Source organism: Sardina pilchardus, chromosome 21 (assembly GCF_963854185.1).
Source record: "Sardina pilchardus chromosome 21, fSarPil1.1, whole genome shotgun sequence".
In the NCBI taxonomy this organism is placed as follows: domain Eukaryota; kingdom Metazoa; phylum Chordata; class Actinopteri; order Clupeiformes; family Clupeidae; genus Sardina; species Sardina pilchardus.
The window spans coordinates 26,653,162-26,673,937 of record NC_085014.1 but is presented as its reverse complement, the minus strand read 5'-3'; the positions used below and the strand labels follow the sequence as shown (position 1 = coordinate 26,673,937).

The window sequence follows — 20,776 nt, the reverse complement described above, 5'->3', positions numbered from 1 at the left end:
ACAAAAAATACCTATACAGTTATGAATTTATGTGAGGGCAGGTCTAATATGTCCGTATTAAATTTCAAACATCCTGCTTTCTGGGGAGACAAACCAGCTATTTCTGACACTGGACTAAATTGGAAAATATGTTTACATGAAAACATTTATAGTGCTGGCCAAAACTGTCTGTCTGTTGTCAGAATAATAGACCTCAGAAAAAGACAGAAGATGAGACAGTCAGATGACCTGCTTAAGTGTTCCATGAATCATATCCACCACCTTCAGAATAAAATGAAGAGCCAAAGAGCTAAATCCATTCTGAAAAGAGAGAGAGCATGTCACACATGCCATAACAACAGTTTGACCACGACACACCACTCAGGCAGATAACCACTATAAATCTACTCGCCTTTTTTTGTCCCATATATGATAACTTATTCAGATACATACCAGTCCCACAGCATATTCCAGTGCTGCCATGGATCACTTGGCTCTCACTTTCATCCATCAGGATTTGCTCTTGCCATTCCAATCCCATTAGCGCGGTGCAAAGCTCTACAGCAGACTCAACACACTCCCGTGTATGTCTGACTCTGTGCGGGGTATTTCTCTGGCCAAACACTCTCCCGCCGCCTCCTCCTCATCCACCTCCTCCCCACGCTCCCTCTTCCCACTCACTCAAACTCAGTCGAGCATCAGTAATATTCTGCTACGCAGTGGAACTTTTCCAGGCTCCAGTGACCATCCAGCCTGTCTCTTCCCATCAGCAGTGCTGCTCAGTCCAGAGAAGTAGCTCCAGGCTGTCCAGTCGCATCCACACTGACGAGCCTGCACACGCTCATGGCTGTTTAAGGGTTTCGGTCAGCTCCACTTGCTGCTGGCCTAGAGTTAAGTTCACTGGGAGAGGAACTGGTCACCTTATCCATGCCTAAGCCCATTCAGTGAGGGAGGAGGGGTGGTGTATTGTGGAGGAGGGAGTGGCCAGCCAAAATCAGCATGCATAGTTGCTAAGCAGCTAACCAAGTCCACCCTTCATCGAGGCATGGACCCTGTGTTTGAGACTCTCTCCCTCGTTCTCTCTCGTGCTCTGTGTGTGTGTGTGTGTGTGTGTGCGTGTGTAGCCTGAACTTGAAACTGAAACCACAGAAAACAATTTGATCCCCATGCATAAATGCACAAACACTACTGAGAAACCTTTAAAAATGCAGTGAGCCGTATAGGCTGTCAGTAGACACTGAAGACTAGAGGTACTGTAACAAAAAGGACTTCATCAAGATACTTTGCAGATAACTGCTTGCGGTTTTTACATATTCTTTACATATCATGAGAATTATGCAATGGCATCTGCACCACCCATCCCTCATGTTCAGCAGAAGGAAACACCAAAGACAAACATTGCAAGTGCTAGAGCTTTTCCTTTGATACTGCAATGCATTAAGATGATTAAGCCCATTAGATTAATTGCATCAGAGTACAGTGTTTTGCCAACAGTGGGGAACTACCCTCGTGTAACTGCAATTATATAATAAGGAGCCAAGGGCATGGACTTGTAAACCAGCAGCCCAAGAATTAACCCTGTGACAGTAAGACCAGTTCTATTTCTGCCTAATCCAAATAAGGTCTTTAGATCTAAGTGGAGGAGCACCATCTCAGTGCACACTTGGCAAACACCAGTAGAAAACGATTGTCTCCTGGATTATACAATCCATGACAACAATCTCTGACTTCTGCAGGGGAGCTATTTCTATGCAAGCCTGGTGAACCTGATGAACGCTTCAGAGAATAGGCTATTGCCCAAATATCCCTTATTCTTAATTTGTTTTGCGTGAGAAATAGTTAAGATCAAGAAAATACGCTTTTGTATTAGTAGGGTCTCTGTCCTACCCCCATGAACCATTGAGGATAAGTAGTCTGAAAACATATTGCAAAGAGGAAATGTGAAGACTTTTCAAGTCTTTACCCTCTGATGCTTCAGAGCAGACAGGTGAATAATAGCCCTTTCTGCCAAGCTTCATTCTCTGATTCTTAGAGAGGACAGGAGTGAATTTTAGATTTAGATTTTCTAGAATTTCAGTGTGGCAAACTAACATTCAAAATGTGTCACAGACACTACTCACAAAAAGTCAGATATTCTGACTTCTGACTCTGATAATGTGACCTTCTCTAAACTTTTGAAAGCGCATGACTAACTTTCTATATTGAAACATTAAATTTCACCCGAAAGCCTGATATCCCTCTTTTTGTGAGTAGTGTATTTGAAAAGTTGTTATTTGAAGAGATCCGTAACTCCAAACTGTTAAAACACGATGGCCTTCAGCATACAAGACTCTGGATACAGATAGGCCTAAGGGTAGAGTACATAGTAAGGTAACCAATGGTGCTTAAGTTACATTGGCACATTATAATATAGATATAGATTTAGAACTATATTCTTGGGAGTGTTAAATAACATGATATCTCTTTGCTTATCTATATACATTTGGAAGCATCAAAGTAAAATGGACATGCACTAATTATTGATGAGGGCCCAACAGATTGGAGGTCAGTGGACAGTCACACCACCACATACTGGGTTCAAATCCACAAAGCAGCATGCCAACACCTGCTCTGGCATTCAAGGATTTTTGGAAGACTCCAAAAGGTCCTTGACACAGTTCTCTGACATACCTCCCAGATACAGAGCAATGACAAGCCCATGGGGCCTCATGTTAATCTTAAAGACAGCGCAGTGACAACAACACATGTGAAAGAGAGATTCCCTACAAAAATATCTTTGTGGCTTGGATTGTTATAACATACAATTAAAAATAAACAGACGAATGTGTTCTAAACTGTCATGTGTTTACAGATAAATCAGACCGACAGGTTAATAACTCACAACACACCATGTATAGGCTATACTACCACACATTTCACACATAAGCCAGACTCCCATTTCTTACATGACTACACTATCCTTATTGGATTAATTCAACTTTGTTAAAGTCTTAACTCAGATAAAGTCGCTCAAGGAGACCCCAACACAAGGACCTAAAATCTGTTGTCAGTGTTAAGCTTTTTAGGACAGAACACCCACCCTCAAATCCCGGTCAAACAGCTTATGTTATACTGTAGTGCAGACCATAGGGCAATGCTATGGCGAGTGCTTATTTCAAGTAAGTCGTTCCTCTTGGTCAGGCTCCAGTTTCTCATGAGCTCATATAGGCTGCTTCCTCACCCTGAGGCTAAGCCTACTTCCTATGAAGTACCGCCCAAAGCTGTCCTCTGCACCTGACTACCACACATCAACAGCTGCTTCTGATGGCCTGCCCTGCCACCATGTCTAAACATAGGTCAAGTCAGGAGAGTAAACAGTGGGTCCTAAACCTTGACAGGTTCATCTGCTCTACTATGACTGCCTGACATTCTCCATCTTTTATCTTTAACAGACATCAATCATCAATCTTCGACTTGCAGCAATGCCCTGTAGGCCTACTAAGGATTCCACTCTTTATTCACATAGATGGCACACTTCTTAAACACGCATGCTCACGTTGATTTATTCTGACAAATAGGGCGTAGGGCCTACATGGAACATAAAAATATAATAAAACGTTCCGTATAAAATGAGTACACGTCAACCTTTCAAACCTTTGCCAAAACTGGCCATGCGTAAACTGAGCTGGACAAACAAATTTGATTCCATACCAATTCAGTAGCCTAGGCTGTGGAGTTCACGGGGGACAAAAATCAACATCTAAGTAAGGCCTACTAGCAATTTGCCAAGTAGCCTAGGCCTAGCGTTAATAAAAACACATTTCAGGGAAACGATTCAAGGTTTGCAAACCTTTAAAGCTCAGGTAAAACTGCCTAAATAACTTAGGCGCATGCAAGCTAGCCCTTGAAGAGAAATACTTGGGGTACGTTTTCAAGTCTTTACCTGTTTTAATTGAATGCCGGCATCTCAGTTTTCGAACTTCAGTTTATTCATGTCTACGCCATGTAAACATAGGCTACTCATTGAATTTAAGAAGCACCTGTTAAACAAATGGTTGTAATTTCAGTTATTCGGCGAATCCTCACACGTTTTGCTACAGACGAATGTAAAGCCTCTTGTAGCCTCCTGGTGGCTACTTTTAAGGCCTTCACCTCTTCACCTGCATAGATGATGGCGTCACGTTAATGAGAAAATGCAATTACGTTGCATTGTAGCCCAATTAGATTTTTAAAAATCCATCCGTGTCTGGTCTTCTTCACTCTACTGGGCAATTAGTGACATTGTTACCTTGACTCCAGTAGCCTATCTGAATTTGTTTCAATAAATTAGACTGGATAGATCTGAAACAGACAGGAAGTCCATGCATGCATAGGCTAGGCCTTCTGCATATGACATGCATTCCCTTATGCAGAACATTGTTTCATAAACACCTGTATGGACCTACTGGCAAGCAAAACCAAGATACCTTACATTTTGATAACTTTATTAAGTAAGTGTACATAGTAAGGCACTTTATTTTTTGTTGGATTGGTTATGATATTTAATTAAATGGCAGTCAGTTAGGATATGCTGCTTCTATTACATGATACATTCTGGGATCTCCCTTGATGAGATTGTGTAAACTGCCACTACACTTCATTCGGCTCAAAGTATGATGGTCTGATCTTCATGACCACAGACTTCAAGGAATACCACCATCCATGCCATGTGTACCAGACTATCCCATTGTCTGTCACAGAACTGTATGGACCTTGATAGTACACTCCATTCAGATTGGCAGAGTGACATCTGGTGGCAAAAGATGAAACAACCATTTTAGTGAAATTGACATTTGAAAGCAACAGTACTAGGATCTTTAAACAGAACGCAGTGTCAAAGATAGAATAGTATACCTGTTAAACCACCAACCAGATTTGTCCTCTTTGGCGCAGTTGCGCTCATAGCGATCGTTGTCATTGTCAAAAGTGCTGAACTTCATGCCCTGATGGCTGGCCCACCACTGGACCTCAGGATGGTAGCTTCCTGCCAGAGAGTTCCCAGCATTTCCTTTGTACTCACCAAAGTTCAACTGATATTTTTCCTTTAGAAAGAAATTACATGTCAACTGGTAGGCCTACATTATTGATTTCTTAACATGTGTTATGTACATTGATTTGTAGGTTTTAGAACATTTTTAGATAATATTATATTACTTATGTTATTTATCAAATTGTGATTGTCAGGTCTGAAATAGGAGAAGATAATTACTGTCCTTCCTTACAGTTAGAATCGGAGTTTTTTAACAGTATATGGTTGTAATGTATCATATAAAACAATACCTCCTCGCTTGAAACTTTGAATTTTTCATAGACTGCATAGCGGTATACCCCATCAAAATCTTCCAGGTTGATCCTTATGTCATAATCAGCTACACAGTGAACATCAGTAAATTACATTTTCTGTCACATATATTCATCTTCAGAGCTACTGGACTTAAACGTTTTTCAAATTAGTTTACCTTGTGAAGTCAGATAATGTAGATTGTCATTCCCTAACCAGAACTCCCCATCTGCTGCTTCCAATTCTCCGAAGCCCTGCTTGTAGTCATCCCATCCCCTTAGAAAACATCTTGTCTTGTTACATGAACATGGATATTGTATCTTATTGTATTGGATATCTTTACCCCATCTTGAACATTTCCAATCAGCCTCTTCTTACCTCTCAAAAGACTCTTTTCCATCTGTGCGTCTTTGGAGGACTGTCCAGCCGCCGCCTTCAGACATGTCGCAGTACACCTTTATCCGGGCTGGGCTTCTCATGGGTTTGATCATGTAAAATCCACTTGTCTTACTGCCATTGTTAAAGATCTGTGCACAGTCTGATGAATGAATTACCAGCTAGAGTTTAAATAAAGTATGAACTTTCTTTAAAATGAACACAAATAGCTCAAGAAAGCAAGCCCTCAGTACTACCTACACACATAGAAAAGCATAATTTACCAGTGTATTCGATTTGACCTGGCAGCTCAATAAACTCATCCGCGTGTGCAGATGTCTTATCCTTCAGGATGCGTAAGCGCTGGATTTGCTGTTGCTGCTTCTGGAAACGAGTCTCCAAGTGCTTCAGCTGAATGCGGAGCCTCTCGGTCTCCTGTTGGCACTGGTCTGGGACCTGTTCTCACACACAGGACAGGACAGGAGCTCTACATCACCGGGTCACTGATGTCTAATGCTGCTCAGGTACAACGGGCCTTCCACATTCCAAAGAAATTATTCTTAGAATGACATTCAGTTTGTGGTTACTGAACAGCAAGTCATAGATTGATCATGTATCTCTAGATTCATGTAATAGTAGGCACCAGGAATTGCAATAAAAAGACAAAATCTACTCTTATTTCATTAGTAAATACTTACAGAGTGGGACTCATCCAAAATAATAAATATCCAAATCAGAAAGTTCACTGATGGTTTAATCTTAACCATGATGAAATCCACAGGTATACTGCTCTCAAGTGGCTCTTCGAGAGATGGTTGAGAGCACAAAACCTTGCATCAGTGAAGACGCAATTTTGTACTCACTCTCCACAAAAACAACACGGTTTCAGCACCCAATAGAATCCTGGCAAAGAGCAGAGAAGTTCAGAGGGCTGAGTCATTACTGAAGAGAACAAACACCATCTCATGATTCCTTGTGTTCAGGTAGCCTATTCCTTCATTTTACAGAGGTTTTTTATGCATTTTTAAACAGAGATTGACTAAAAATCTTCATTCTTGCATGAAGATATAAATGGTTCGCGACTTTTGTGGTTTTAGTTACTTTGTACATAGAAGTATTCACGAAAAAGCCTGAAAGGCAAACCTTCCAACAATCTGGTGTGAATTGAAACAGAGATGGGATACCTGATTAGCAACAGATATAAAGGAGGAATGGGAAAAATGTAGCTGAAACGAATGAAAACCGTATGTACCACAGGAAAGGTGTCTGCAAGTTTTCATTATCTCCTAAATATCTCTTGGGACATATTTAGTTCATGAATACCACTATTAAATGAGTTTACAGAGAGCAAAAAACGTGTTAGACTCTCTGTGGGAGGACTCAAACTTCACCTATACCGACCAATATCTGGTGGACAGATAAAAAAATTGTTGCTCTTGCCAACTGTGTGGTATTGTGCTTTTTCAGACCATGAGGAAACTAATAAATCTGTCAAGACATGAGTCTCAAATTTTGAGCACTGGGTAGGTTTTGCATTTTGTTAACAATTCTCAAAGAGTACTGGTTATGTGCACCATACCCAATACAAGAGGTCTACAAAATAAACATGAACAGCACAGCTATGGATAACAGTTCCTGAACAGTTACATATGAAACAGAACACACTCAAGGTCACATAAATATTTTTTATTCCAAAGCTATTAGACATATCAAAGTATATTTACAAATTTGACAAAGGCATCAATAAGGGAAATTAGATCAATAGACAAGTAGTCAAAAGCCAAGTGTGTACTGTGACATACTGAGGTAGTACAGAATGCATGAGACAAACACTGAATCACATTGGCCATCACTTAGTAGTGACAGGTAATGATATGGCTGGGGACCTGGATAGAAGCTTGTGTGATGAGGAGGCTTAACATTACACGACTTTCAGTAGTGCCATGTGTACCGACAGACAAGGTGAATTGGGTATTTGAGCCCTGATCACCACGGACTGCAAGGATCTGGGCACTCCCTGAGGAAAGACTCCAGTTTTCCTGTGGATACCTCCATCAGAGTGGTGTAGGTAGTTAGCTGAAAAGACAAAATGAAATATAAGGACTAAGGAAAAGGCCTACATCAGGGAGAAACAGGAAGATATAAAAAAAAAGTTGAAATGTTTTCTTACCTTGTTAAGGACTGGTTTGGTTGATAGAACATCATACAAGGTTTTAAATGAAATATTCTAAGGAAAATGAGCAGTGTTAATTTTATATTCAGAATTTTGCCACATATAAAATTAGAAATAAGATGTGCAAGATATTAGGTGGAAGCAATCAAGATCTGACTGAAGTGAGTCTACACACGCTTCAACTGGCCTGTAATAAAAGATCGATACTCACATTCTGTGTCGTCTTATTCATACACCTCATGGCTGGCGTCCTGCGGTCATCCAAGATGAAGGGCTTCTCCCAGTGATCATAGTTGGTCTCCAGCACGTACCACCTACCAAGTTTCAGTTTAATCCTAGAACAAGAAGGACGGAGGGATTATTCCTCAGATAATGACTTCATAAACAAAGTAAAAATTCAACACTTGTTCTCCGAGATGCACTCACTCCCAAACGTCGAGGGCATTAAGTCTTGTTCTGGTGATCACACAGCCTTGTCCAGTCTGGTTACCCCCAAGAATGAAGTAGGCAGGAGCCAGTAACTTGGTAAGGGTGAGCTGCTTTTTGGCATCCTCATAACTAAACACAGAAAGCGAGACAGGAAAGGTATAGTGCTATTCTCAGATCTGCTTCACGGGGCCCAGGGAGAAATGAAATTACAACAACACAGAGGTGTTCATAGCGTCACTGCACCTGGTAGCATTCTCTAGGACGGAGCGTGTGAGGAAACCCATCCACATGCCGTCTCGCTTCCCCAAGAGCCACTCCAAGATCCCTGTTGAAATTGGGAAGGAATACCAAAAGTTCAGCTATGAATATTGCCTTCAATACACAGAGTAAAAGGGTGTCATATGTAGAAAATCTTTCAGTTTTTAGAAAATAATATTTAATGTGTGACAGAATTCTACATATAGCATTTTAAATATGTTATTTGTTATACTGAAACACACTGCATCAACATAAAAATATATGAATGTACTTCCGGGCACTAACCTACATATCCCCCATCAAAGTTAAAACGCTCATTCATTGTCAGGGTGAACAGTTTCTGCAGATGAAAACATATTGTTGACATTTCACTACCTGAAAGAGGTGAACTTGAATATACTGTGCCCACTCTTATCATTTTTGTGTACTTACAGGTCTGACGCCGGTCAACATGCCAACATATCCAGCAAAGTTGGTGGACTTGAAAACGGTAACATTGTTTCGTTTGAAGTCAATATTTACAGTGAGAGGTCTCAGCTTGTCTGTTATTGTCCAGGAATGGTTTTTGTGATTCCATCTGACACACAAACAAGAAGGTATTTCAGACCACCACCACTTCAGTGATGAACTCTACCAAGGATGAATATAAAAAAGCCATACCCCATTAACAAACCAAAGTCCAAATTTCGCCCATGATATAGATTTCCTAGAGATAAAACCATGTGACACGGTCAATGCTCGATGTTGTGTTTTTTAAGCAAATACGATAAAAGGACAAATAGCACTTCAGTTTTACCGTGCGTGTCCTCTGCTACCACTGATGTACACACAGTGAAAACCTCATAGAAGATGTTGAAGAGTATAACTTCTCCTAATGGAACTCCTGAAGCAGTCGATATCCCTTGTATCTCCTCATTAAAAGGGTAGGGCAGTGAATCCAACATCAGTGGCTAACAAAAATAGAAGGGAAAAAAAGAAAATCAATTGATTGTTTCATTTCCACAAGCAACAGGCCTAGGCTTAATATTTCACAATGAATAATTGAGTACATTCTTACCAACTCATTGTCAACCAAGTCAAGGAGTTTCCCACTGGGAACAAGACTGTTAGCCAGCACCTTTATGGCCTGAATCATTGCTACAAGCTGAAAATACACGTTAATGCAGCTACAATCACATTAGTTCGAAAGTTTGATACAATGTATTGTTTTTTCTCTTTGCAGTGCAGTGACAGCATCAATGCCAACAATAAAGCGGGTTATAGCCCAACAACGAGCTTCTGTCTCATTCAGAAATCACAACCTACTTCGTTTTTCTTGTCCTTGATCACTCCATCCCATCTTGTAACAGGAGGCTCGTCTAGATTGACTGTATACCATTGGACAGTTCCTTGGAACCTAGACAGAAGTTGATAAAGATGTAGCCTAACCTAGCCTATGGAATCCTGACAACATGCTTCTTAACCAACAAACAAACAGACACTTACGTCGGCCCTTTAGGTGGGTACATGGAACTCTTGCATTCTTCTGTTTGCTACAACAAATAACACAAAAATACAGATGTTTCCATTATGGACTTCGAAAAACCTAGTCTAGGCTACAACAAACGCAGGAAGTAGGTATTAAACAGTGGACGCAAACAATGTTTGTGGCAATGTGGATCTTAAAACATTCTAAAACGTAAAAATAAATCACCGACCCCATGAAGACATCCTGTTAGCAAAACAATAAAAAGCGTCCAAAATGCGCAACAAAGTCTTGATGAATTCATTCCTTCTAGAATCTAAATTGTTTGGCGCTAACAGGGAGGACGCTATGTTCTATTAAAACAGCATTGGAATGTACCATTCACTAGCTCTAGGGTCCAAGCGGACATAAAGCCGCTGGTCGTGTGTACATCACAACACCAAAAGTCATAGATCACAGCATATAGAAGAACGTTGTGATAATACATACATTATTATACGGCAAAGTTCCAATTAACGAATGTTTTCCCCTCATTACAATGACAAAGAATTCGTGTAACCCCGGTGGTGGAACACAGCACATGTGACAGTCTATTTTGATAAACAAGGAAGAGACTTTCTCATGTGCCATCATGTGATTATGTTGGATGCTGTATTTCACAAACTCCTTTCCTGTAAGATCGCCAGTGCAACACAAGTCTCCGGAAGCATCCGGACTCACTAAAAATGTAACACATCAAGGAATCTGGAAGTGAGGAGCATAGATATAATAAAGCTTTATTGTATCTATGGTTGGTGAGGTGTGTGTGTCTGTGTGTGATGCACTTGGGGTGGGAGATTAGATTAGATGCTACCTCTTTTGAAAAATTACTGCAGGTTGGGATGTCTGCAATTGATGTAAACCCCAAGAAAGCAAATAGGAATACTTAGTATTTTGGGCCAAACAAATGTATACTTATCTTACAGGAATATTGTGAATCTTATAGTATGGGAACCCTGAAGGGTTATTATAGAGTAATTACAGAATATCAGTTATCTATGGTAGTGTATAACACACACACACACACACACACACACACACACACACACACACACACACACACACACACACACACACACTGAGGGAAAGCACATATCTGTACTTGTTAGACAACCACAATAAATTGGGTCATTTTAATCGCACCACACACAGTTAAAAGGGGGCTGGTGCAGAGGATCAATCGACACAAGAGAGTAGTGATAGAAAAAAAAAAAAATCTTGATGTGTTGAAGACAAATCAGTCTTGCTGCTTTGTAAGGAACTGTACTGCTCAGTGTTGCTGAAGAATAAGCCAAACAAGCTGTAAAGAGTACAGTAGGCACAACTGCATCTGTGTTTTATTACTAAAAAGTCAATGTAAATAAACAATAATGACAAAACAAACGAATTTTATACATGTCCATAATCACATGATCCCCTGTTGCTGGTTCTTAGACAATATCTTCTTTGAGCACTCCAGCAGAGCATTATGGATGTCCTTTGCACAGGATATCTGTGATTTGATCATACTGAGGTACTGGGTGTATGACAGAGATTCCGTCTGCACTGTGTCTGGTTTGGTGGCCGTGGGTACCAAGTTGGGCGAGTGTTTGGCACTGTCAATGCTCTGAGAGAGGCACTCGTGGGCCAGCCGCTAGAGAGTGAGAGAGAGAGAGAGTGGAAGTGAGAGAGAGAGTGAGAGAGAGAGAGTGAGAGAGAGAGGCGTCACACATGCCATGCACGTTTGGAGCTTAATTTTAAACAATAGAAATAATTAATTTGTATAGCATACACAGCAGAAACACTTTCAACATAGTTTCACTATGTCCTCAAAAACAAAAGGATACAAATTTGGAATGTAACATGTAGGATATATTTATTGAAAGACTGAAGCAATAAACAATCATCCCACTGTGTGGCACATGTCTCAGGAACATGAAAAAACATTGCTGGGATTATTTTCCCCCAGTAGTTATGATGGTTATGTGGTCTCCTTGTATGATACAAAGCACTAAGCATTTGCAAATGGCCAAGAAACATCAACACTAGACTGTATTCAGTAAGGTATAGGTGGGTCACAAAAAATACTACTATTAATATTATTATTACACGATTACACATGCTTTTGAATAAGCCATCTTTGCATACTTACCAAGCAGAGTTCCACCTGGTCACATAAAGCATAGAACTCCTCAAGGCTCTTATCAAAACGTTGTACTGCAGCATCGTTGCTTTTGCTGTAGGGGGAGCAACATTACAGTAAAATACACAAAAACAAACAGTTGAAAACAACCACATTGACACAAATAAGTAATGTTAACACGTTGCATTTTCTTTAGGATACTCACATTCCATTATCAATTGCTGTGTTGTGTTGGAAGTTCAAAGAGGCAATGGTCATGACATTCTGGTTAGAATGAATGAAAACTCAGGTTAGGTGATAAAGCGGAACACACAACCCATAACAATGATGGTGGATCATTTAAACAAATCCCCAGCCTTGCATGTGATAAGTTAACGTTTGTTCCTCCAACTTTTACGGAGGGTGTTTTGAGACAAACGTTAACGTAACTTACGCACGTAAGCCAGCTGGTAAAATGAGCTTGGTCGGACGGTGTCCAAACCTCTTTAAAGCAGAAAACGGCTATATATCAATCTCCTCCATGAAAGGTAAAGGGTTCTGGAGCCACTGTCCAAATCATCCCTCCCCAGTCTTTACGGCAGTTAACACATGACAGTAGGCTAACAAGGAACAGTGGCTAACTCTCCAGCTAGCGGCTTCGTTATTTAGCCAGCTAACACTATTTTGCTTCAGGCGTAGGCTAATAAATATGCACATGTTTTGCACGATGTTTCACTAACTTAGCTAATTAAGTTACATCTCAATATGGGCAAGTTTCAACGTCTAAAGTTAAAATCTATGGCGTATATCAGCTAAACAAATAAAATCGACTAGTGCTACCATCCTCTATGATAAGTTAGCTAGCTTTAGCTGGTACTTTGTTGCAGTCAAAACAATGGACTTACCTGCAGACTCTCCTTTAGCTGTGGTATTAACATCTTAAAACGATGGACAGGATCAAAGTCTTGTTGTTGACTAAGCTGTTGCTGAGGTTGCTGAAGACCTGCTGTCTGATGTGGACCACCCTGAGAGGGAACACCAGGCTGTTGTTGAGACGCCATAGTAGGCTATAATGTTTCTCTCTAAGAATGCTACTCCAGAAGTTGTTTTATTAAAAAGCACATTACCGCCACCTACCGGATGACATTAACAAAACGCCTCATCATGTTGGTGTGTGCCCTGTGCTATCTTGAACCAATTTTCACTGGTGTCTCAACATCCCTAGCACCACCCAATCAGTGGGCCAGTATACTCCCAGCATTTCACCAAATTCCCTCAGTGCTCTGACTGAATCTGCCCTGCAGCTGAGAGTCAAATAGGAACAGGATGCTCATAGTAGAGTCAAGGTATCCCCAGTTAGACAAATGGATACTGAGTCCTGCTCCAAGGAGCAAAAACTCCTCAAGGAAGGACCATGCATGGTGGAGGACCTGCATTTCACATGAATGAAGTGATGAAGTGATAAAGAGAAGCAGAATTAGTCAGACCAGAGCTAGCAGCCAGAGTCCTGAGGTGAAGAGAGCAGGGGAGGTGTCTCTCCAAGGGACAGCAGTGAGAGAAGCTGTCCACAGAGTGGAGACAGAGACTAGGAGACCTAGTGCCATTGTATGGGTGATCTCCTTTCACCGCGTCTGTCTACTGGCCACCATGGGCCTCTTGGCCAGGGTCATGCAGATACTGCAGGTAAAAACTGAAGAGGAGAAGGAGTAATAGGAAAACAAGGGCGATTAGGTTTAAGATTGAGTCCTGGATTTCTACCTTTATTATAGTTTGGAAAACCAAATGTGTGGCGTAAATTGTTGCTGATGTTTTCCTGATGTGTTCCTCCCTTCTCTCACATAACACAAATGCGCCAGAGGAGTCCAAGCCTGAGGGACAGAAAGGGTTGAATCTGCCTGGCACCTGCCCCAGCACTGTGATCCAGAACAGAGCTGGTTCTCACACTGCCACCGCAAGGAGAATATGGAGACGGGTGAGGAGTGTTATTTTTTATTCAAAGTTATGAAGAAAGTTTTGTTCAATTTCATACAATACTTTCCATTTTTTGATAAGGACTGCCTAGAAAATTGAGAATTGTTTTCAACCCATGCAAGGGCATAGTCTATTATTATTATAGTACAGCATACACAGGCAATCTGTATAACTCTCATGCTTAGCTGAATAACTGTTAACATTGACTATGAAACATTGACTGTTAACGTTACTATGAAATGTAAAATATACAGACGTAAACATATTGTATTATTTGCTCAATTTCCAACTTCCATTTCCAATACATAAACCGTTAACACATTGACTGCCATCTGTATTCCTATATATATATATATATATATAAAAGCCATCATCTTCGGTGAGAACATCTAAATAACACATTACCAGTGCAGTGCACAATATTGATTTAAAGATACATTGAAATATTAATGAGTTATATACATCTTCTGTAACTTTATAGTGTAATTTACTTAGCTAACTGCGTACAAAAAGTAACAAGAGACCACATACAGGGGATAGCAAGGGATCCACCATTTAAAAGTACAATTCAAAATGAGAGATAAAGGTTCACTGTTACTCTTATTTACAATATTCATTACAAGGGATGATGCAAGGAATCTAGGATCTCCATCTCACTGCTTAGTTGGCCTTGGCTGGAGTCAGAATTTGTTGACAGGGTTCCATTCCCACTTTTTTCTAATCTGAGAAAAACAGAAGATATGGTAGATGCATTGTGAGAAAAAAACAGTCTATGTATTTGTACTATACTATTATTTGTTAAAAATGGTCATAAATAGTTTTGGTCATGGTTTAGAATTTTCTTACATGGTAAAGGTTCCCATTTTCAGCTGTCTCTCTAGTGAAAAAAGTTAATAAGATATTAACAAAACATAATACAAATAATTTAGACCAAGAGCAATGTGAACACATCTGGTTAATTTATAATGATTATTGTTTACACGGATCATTTTTACAAACAGAGTAGTGCCGAGGTGGACAACCGAGCTTCAGAAAGAAAAACACACACATATTTGTTCCAACCATTAATCTGCCATTAATGATAAGTAAACAGGTAGAGGGAATACATGGCAGGACTTATAGGCCCTTTCCGAAACGGAGTCCCGACTCACTTCCACTCGGTTAGCGAGTGAACTTCCTTTTCAAGTCCACTCGTGGGTGCGGAGAACACTCGCATTGAAGGGTTAGGGGGTTAAAACAGCGCTACATTTCGGATGCGCTTGAAGGGAGAAGGAAATTTACGTCATATTAGTTTTCATAGAAATTATGAAGGCAATATATATCAAATCTCCAATTAAGATGTTCTGGACACCCCTGTGTATTAGGATATACATCCCTCTTCTCTCCTTTCACTACTATGAGTGAGGAGTTGCATTTTATGCTTTATTTAACATCAAATTATAAAAGTGCTGTAAATGCGACCTGCACATGTGTTTAAATATTACAGCCTACTTCTTGCACATTTTACTGAGTATCAAACTAAACATGAGTTGTTACAATGTAGCTTAAATCACGCTTTTGTTTGTAAATGCTGTCATACGGACCAAAAAACAACTGGCAGGGAGATACACGAGCTGCACAAACACTTGAAAACGGTTGCACCTGCGTTTCAAGACAGCATCCATGCTGACTTGCTCCCGGAGGCGTGGTAGCCCCTCTCCCTAGGCACTTCACTCGACTCAAAATTCGTTTCGGATGATACTCAATGTGGCGGCCCCTCGCGTGAACGCGCAAAAAAAGTGGAAGTGTGTAGGGCTAGGGTTTTATGGGCACGTTTCGGAAAGGGCCATATGGTCTGAATCCTGGGTTGTCCACCTCTGCAAATACTTTAGAATGACAGTATGACATTATGACTTGACAGAATGACACAATGAAATCGGCAATATATGATATGGCATTCTCACTCATTAGATGCACAATTACTTCAACTGCAGCAATAACATAAACAGTTTGGTACTCACTTTTGACCACCAGTATGGTTATAGCAGAAACTATAACAACAACTCCCAAAACAGGCAGGATCCACCATAAAGCAGGGTTTCTTTCCAGCACCTATTTTACACATATTTGACATCAATATTTTTCAAGTAGAAAAAAAATAGGAAAAAAGAAAAGAAAAATTACAAAAAAATAGACTTGTAGCTTTTTTTGAGTGTGCTACAGTATGTGAGAAGAGCCTTTTCTTTCACCTGTCTTATAAATGGAATGCTTGCTGTTGACAGCTTGACTTCAGGAGCTTCAGGGTAAAGTGGAGAGAGTAAATGGCGTTATTGGATTACACATGTTTTATTGACTGCACTAAACAAGTGACAGAAGATTCTGTACGTGAGACTGCAGTAAACAAGTGAGAAATGTTTTTCAGGTTGAGGCACTGCTGCAGCAATGTAGTGCTATAACACAAGTCCATTCAGTACTGAATAGTGTGTAGCATGCCCTCACTCACACAACAATAAACTAAAGAAAAACACACATACTTGTCAGAGAAATGGTAATGTCGCTCCCCGGGGTTTCCTTTGCTATTGAATCCGGTTGCTCTGTTGTACAAAAATTCATATTATGTCATAATGCATATGCAATGGCATGGTAGCCTACCCGTCTGAAATAAATTCTAAAATTTTAACATTTTGAAAGCAAACATTTACTTTAGTGCACTTTTAGTATTAGCCTACCTGATAGTACGTTTGAGGGTTCTGCAGTAGACATCTCAGTCAACTCTGCCAACCAGGATGATGAATGTTCAATTGTAAAACAATGGCAATTTATTTGAAATTGTGATGAAATTAGTAATTTTAAAAAAGTATATGCTACAAGTATAACGATAAAATTTTTAAGTTGATTGGATTGTGATAAATCTTAAAATCTTAAATTGTTAAAACTTTTAAATTATAACTCAAATTCAAGGTAAATTGAAAGGCCTATTTACAGACCATTATGTGTTTTGTGTTTTTAAACAGTCATTTGAAATGCTGAAGAAATGGGTGTCACTTATAAATGGTGTTTTGTCACTTTAAGAGCAATGAGACATAATCAGCCTTTGTTGCTTTGGAAATTGAAGTATAATGACATGTTGCTTCACTGTTTGCCATCGTAAGTGAATGTTGTGCCTATACTGTATGAATTTAATGCCTTTCAGTGGGCTGGGCATATGTAAATGCTTGAAAAACTACTATCACATTCACATTGATTGCAGCCCATGTTAAAGAGCCCTCTATCTCTGAGTTAAATAATGGTCAGTAGTGGAACCGGATAACCGGATAGCCTCGTCTTTGTTGCCCTCATGACTTTTTAAACGGATCCAAGCCTGCTGGAATCGACCACTTCCTCCTGCGCGTGCAAGATGCATTCCCAATTAAGGAGTAAGTAAAGTTACAGTAGATCTGCTACGGGGAGATAGAGAGAACCCAAAACTATTATCCTTGCATGTTGGTAAATTTTGACACTGTAAACGTTCTCAGTGAATAGTGAAACGCAGTTTGCTCCCTCTTGGTGCCTTACGCTCAGTGGTGGTTGGGGCAGTGGCACTGCTTCTTGACTTACTGGTCGGTCTTGGTGTAGCTTCTACTGTGACAGGCAGTGCAGTAGTAGTGGTAGGAGGTTCTGCAGTGGATTCTTGAACTAAAACAAAATCCACACATCAGCAGTAATAGATATTCTGGTACACAGTGGAATCAGAATGTGCAAAATACACCAAGGACATTTGAAAATGTTGAGATACAAGAATGCATTAAGTAGTTGGTCCAGGCAGTGCCATCTCAACCAGTGATTACATTTGCTTTTAACGTCTCTATTCTGCTTGATAAAACACCACAGTATTATAGTTGTGTCAGAAATGACTATTGTGCAAATTGCACTGTGTAAGCCAACACATACTGTATGTCACAAGAATGTACACATTTCTAATGCCAGTTTTAATGCATACCAAATATGACCCATTCATCTGTTGATGTTGTGATTCCTGTAGTTACTTCTGCAGGAGCTGAAAATAGAAGAAATGTTTGAAGTCAAACTACACTACACCTCAACTTTTGTCTCCAACATCTGGCCATGCTTTAGCATAGCCTTACTTGTTGCCGCAGTGGTTTCTAAAGTAGTGGTCTCTACAAGTGTTGTTGGGGCTTCTGTTGTAGTTGTTGGGGCTTCTGTTGTTGTTGTTGTTGTTGTTGTGGTGGTGGGGGTGGTGGTGGTGGTTGTTGGAGCTGAAAGTATATATACCACGACCATTGAAAAAACAATTTCATTTCTGTATTTTTTTTGTACAATGACACCTCATGTTATACCAACCAGTTTGTATGTGGAGGTCCACATGGGTTTTCTGGTCATTGAACCATCCTGGTATATCCACCCTGCAGCCATAGGTACCGCTATCTTGCTCTCTTGCATTCGTGATCGTTAAAGAAACATCCCCCACATCTCTGTGTCTGTTGACCAGCTGATACCGTGATGATGATCGTGTGGTCACTGTTGAGCCCTCTGTCTGAATGATCTGATCACCACAGCCTCTTGATGGCAGGAGGCCTTTGCCCCAACAGATGGACAAAGAACCGTAGTATTTGCCATCATACTCACAAGGAAGAGTGACACTCTGTCCTGTATATCCATAAACAGTAACTGCTGATCCATCAGCTGAGAAAAACAAATAAAAATACCAACAGTGTCAATTTCTAACATAAAAACACAAAATAGAATTTGTTAATATTAAACATTGTCTGACACACTGCAAAACTGTTATCTACTAAAAAATCTAACCAAGTGTTATTTATTTTATATCAAGATGAACATGTATGTTTTCAGAATAAAGAGACGTAGCACTCATAAAATCATTTGACATATTGTAATGAGAGCGTGACTTACAACATCATGAAAACAAGCAGGTTTGCCTGCCAGCGCATTAGCAAGTTTGTCTAAAAAACAAGCAAATCTATACTGCTAAGACTCCTTGAAATAAATAAAATTCTCATTCTTATTTACTTAGCAATAGAGCACTATACCGGAAAGTCTCTTTATCTAAAAACAATAGCAAATAGATTTTTTTTAAATCTTAATACATTAACAACACTTGGTTAGATTACATTAGTTCTGCTGTGCATGCTTCATGCAAATACAAAACAGACTGTTAGATACGAGTCAATCTAATAACACCAGAGGCCTAAATTACAATGGCCTACAAAACACACTAATGCAAGGCACGTAAATTCACAATAACAATGTTGTCATACTTGCCACTGCAAAGCAGATAGCCGTTATTTCTATTACACTGCATCTGAAGTGTACTTAGAAAGTTCATAATGGGATACCTTACCAATGAGTTGACAGAGCAACAGCCAAATGAATGAGGTGCAGAGCTGATGGTTCATCATGGTGGAATCCTCTTTGAATGCCCAGCTGCGGGTGACTGTGTCTTCCTTTTTTATCAAGTGACTCTCTAAATCAGCCAACATCATCAATAAGTGAAGGAGGTCAGCAAGTGAAAACGGTTTCTATTCTGCTTGACAAACACATTTTATTTGGAAAGGGGAAATGGCAATGTGCCCTGTGTTTAAAGTGTTTACCAAAGTGGCAAAAATCATTCCTCACACTCAAAATAATAATAATGATAACATATGACATTACATTTTCATAATTATGCTATGACAAATGTGTATATATGTGATGGTACTGTAGTCTTATTATTTAATGGATTATTTACTAACTACCTGTTGACAACAGAATGGTGCAAACTTCCACATAGTTTCAAAATTAGTATTTGTCCTGTGACTTTGTGAAATGACCATAAGGTCCTATATCATCAGAAAAGATTGAGGTATAGCCATATTATGCCAATGTAACAGTGAGTTCAGTTGACATAAGAAAGTTGGAGGAGAACAATGTGATCTAGAAGTGGAAGTTTGACAGAGAAGTAAGGTCTTGAAACTTACAAGCTGGGGATTTTCCAAAAAAGCTATGGGAACTTCAAACTTGATTTGTAAGCAGATTCAACCACTGCCAGCTACACTAAGAAATGTAAAAAAAAAAAGATCAATAAGTGATCATGTGAATGAGTCCAGGTAAAAACATGATTGTGTTATAATGAAATTGTTTGTATCAGAAGTGTGCTACCATAATCCAGCTTGTGTTTCTGTGTAAGATGCACATTTTTTCTACTATTTTGCTTCAAGGCTTGATAGAGGAAATTCAGCTGGTAAGTGTCTTAGATCTCACTTTCACTGCATTTGCCAAGAGTTTGCATCAATGGGAAATGTGAACTGTGCTTTTAGAGGTCACAGGGACAAATGTGGTGCGTTTGAGGTTGCCGCCAGCCAGCTGTTGAATCCTGCAAAGGTTTTCTTAGGATCATGTAAAAACAAAATGGTCAACAATGAAATTATAAATGATGATGTAACATAATTGGAAAATACATGTTGACGAAAACGTTGATGTTGATGTGTAAACGCCGCTGATCAGCAACCATTTCACTTTGATAATAAACTACATTTTTGTCCGACATACAGCAAGAATTACACAATTTTATTATCGCAACGTGGAGAAACTTAAGGGTGAACAAAAACATTCACATGCGTGACGCCATGTTCAATTGAATTCCCCATTGACTCGGCGTCACCTAAAACGGCAGATGTTATTTCTTAAATGTCAGAGTAATGACATTCAAAA

At 39.7% G+C, this 20,776-nt stretch overlaps 5 protein-coding genes across 8 annotated transcripts in view; all 5 read right to left on the bottom strand.

The window, feature by feature from the left end:
* mtus1a (microtubule associated tumor suppressor 1a) overlaps window positions 1-4,085 on the bottom strand; it is a 34,469-nt gene extending 30,384 nt beyond the window's left edge. For all 3 annotated transcript variants that reach the window (XM_062524746.1, XM_062524747.1, XM_062524748.1), the window contains exon 1: window positions 3,902-4,085. The gene's annotated coding sequence lies outside the window, so the exon portion shown is untranslated. The remainder of the gene's footprint in view (window positions 1-3,901) is intronic.
* A 340-nt stretch (window positions 4,086-4,425) lies between these two features.
* fgl1 (fibrinogen-like 1) lies at window positions 4,426-6,502 on the bottom strand. Its single transcript, XM_062524833.1, has 7 exons — window positions 6,352-6,502; window positions 5,938-6,109; window positions 5,657-5,816; window positions 5,457-5,554; window positions 5,278-5,366; window positions 4,852-5,039; window positions 4,426-4,747 (listed from the first exon to the last, which is right to left on the bottom strand). Exons 1-7 carry the CDS (start codon window positions 6,418-6,420, stop codon window positions 4,588-4,590), a joined length of 936 nt encoding a protein of 311 aa, XP_062380817.1. The 5' UTR covers window positions 6,421-6,502; the 3' UTR covers window positions 4,426-4,587.
* Window positions 6,503-7,324: 822 nt separating this feature from the next.
* LOC134069152 (acid ceramidase-like) lies at window positions 7,325-10,544 on the bottom strand. 2 transcript variants are annotated; one of them, XM_062525028.1, is made up of 13 exons: window positions 10,468-10,544; window positions 9,999-10,045; window positions 9,819-9,909; window positions 9,571-9,657; window positions 9,310-9,463; window positions 9,174-9,219; window positions 8,946-9,090; window positions 8,799-8,853; window positions 8,499-8,580; window positions 8,253-8,384; window positions 8,038-8,161; window positions 7,824-7,880; window positions 7,325-7,729 (listed from the first exon to the last, which is right to left on the bottom strand). In XM_062525028.1, exons 1-13 carry the CDS (start codon window positions 10,510-10,512, stop codon window positions 7,640-7,642), a joined length of 1,155 nt encoding a protein of 384 aa, XP_062381012.1. In that variant the 5' UTR covers window positions 10,513-10,544; the 3' UTR covers window positions 7,325-7,639. The 2 variants fall into 2 exon arrangements, with proteins under 2 accessions (XP_062381012.1, XP_062381013.1); XM_062525029.1 differs by lacking the exon at window positions 10,468-10,544 and adding an exon at window positions 10,211-10,436.
* Window positions 10,545-11,320: 776 nt separating this feature from the next.
* med29 (mediator complex subunit 29) lies at window positions 11,321-13,192 on the bottom strand. Its single transcript, XM_062524607.1, has 4 exons — window positions 13,024-13,192; window positions 12,345-12,403; window positions 12,149-12,233; window positions 11,321-11,650 (listed from the first exon to the last, which is right to left on the bottom strand). The coding sequence occupies exons 1-4, from the start codon at window positions 13,177-13,179 to the stop codon at window positions 11,423-11,425; spliced, it is 528 nt and encodes a 175-aa protein (XP_062380591.1). The 5' UTR covers window positions 13,180-13,192; the 3' UTR covers window positions 11,321-11,422.
* A 901-nt stretch (window positions 13,193-14,093) lies between these two features.
* LOC134068631 (T-cell immunoglobulin and mucin domain-containing protein 4-like) lies at window positions 14,094-19,566 on the bottom strand. Its single transcript, XM_062524317.1, has 11 exons — window positions 19,428-19,566; window positions 18,410-18,751; window positions 18,193-18,324; window positions 18,048-18,104; window positions 17,666-17,743; window positions 16,798-16,842; window positions 16,603-16,662; window positions 16,318-16,364; window positions 16,090-16,180; window positions 14,936-14,966; window positions 14,094-14,811 (listed from the first exon to the last, which is right to left on the bottom strand). Exons 1-11 carry the CDS (start codon window positions 19,564-19,566, stop codon window positions 14,706-14,708), a joined length of 1,128 nt encoding a protein of 375 aa, XP_062380301.1. The 3' UTR covers window positions 14,094-14,705.
* Window positions 19,567-20,776: the final 1,210 nt, after the last annotated feature.

Bases quoted from the DNA above. Each gene is read 5' to 3' on its own strand.
- med29 (XM_062524607.1), bottom strand. From the start codon at position 13,179: ATGGCGTCTCAACAACAGCCTGGTGTTCCCTCTCAGGGTGGTCCACAT. The intron at 12,404-13,023 runs GTAAGTCCATTG...CATTCTAACCAG, and splicing joins AGCTAAAGGAGAGTCTGCAG to AATGTCATGACCATTGCCTC. The intron at 12,234-12,344 runs GTGAGTATCCTA...CTCCCCCTACAG, and splicing joins ACAGCAATTGATAATGGAAT to CAAAAGCAACGATGCTGCAG.
- LOC134069152 (XM_062525029.1), bottom strand. From the start codon at position 10,282: ATGAATTCATCAAGACTTTGTTGCGCATTTTGGACGCTTTTTATTGTT. The intron at 9,910-9,998 runs GTAAGTGTCTGT...ACTTCTGTCTAG, and splicing joins TACCCACCTAAAGGGCCGAC to GTTCCAAGGAACTGTCCAAT. The intron at 8,162-8,252 runs GTGAGTGCATCT...TTCTTGTTCTAG, and splicing joins AATGCCCTCGACGTTTGGGA to GATTAAACTGAAACTTGGTA.
- fgl1 (XM_062524833.1), bottom strand. From the start codon at position 6,420: ATGGTTAAGATTAAACCATCAGTGAACTTTCTGATTTGGATATTTATT. The intron at 5,817-5,937 runs GTAAATTATGCT...TTCATTCATCAG, and splicing joins AGGTCAAATCGAATACACTG to ACTGTGCACAGATCTTTAAC. The intron at 5,040-5,277 runs GTATTGTTTTAT...TTCTTTCTAAAG, and splicing joins TCAAAGTTTCAAGCGAGGAG to GAAAAATATCAGTTGAACTT.
- LOC134068631 (XM_062524317.1), bottom strand. From the start codon at position 19,566: ATGTTGGCTGATTTAGAGAGTCACTTGATAAAAAAGGAAGACACAGTC. The intron at 18,752-19,427 runs GTAAGGTATCCC...TGTTTTTCTCAG, and splicing joins GTTGCTCTGTCAACTCATTG to CTGATGGATCAGCAGTTACT. The intron at 16,843-17,665 runs GTAAGTCAAGAA...CCTGGTTGGCAG, and splicing joins AGCTACACCAAGACCGACCA to AGTTGACTGAGATGTCTACT.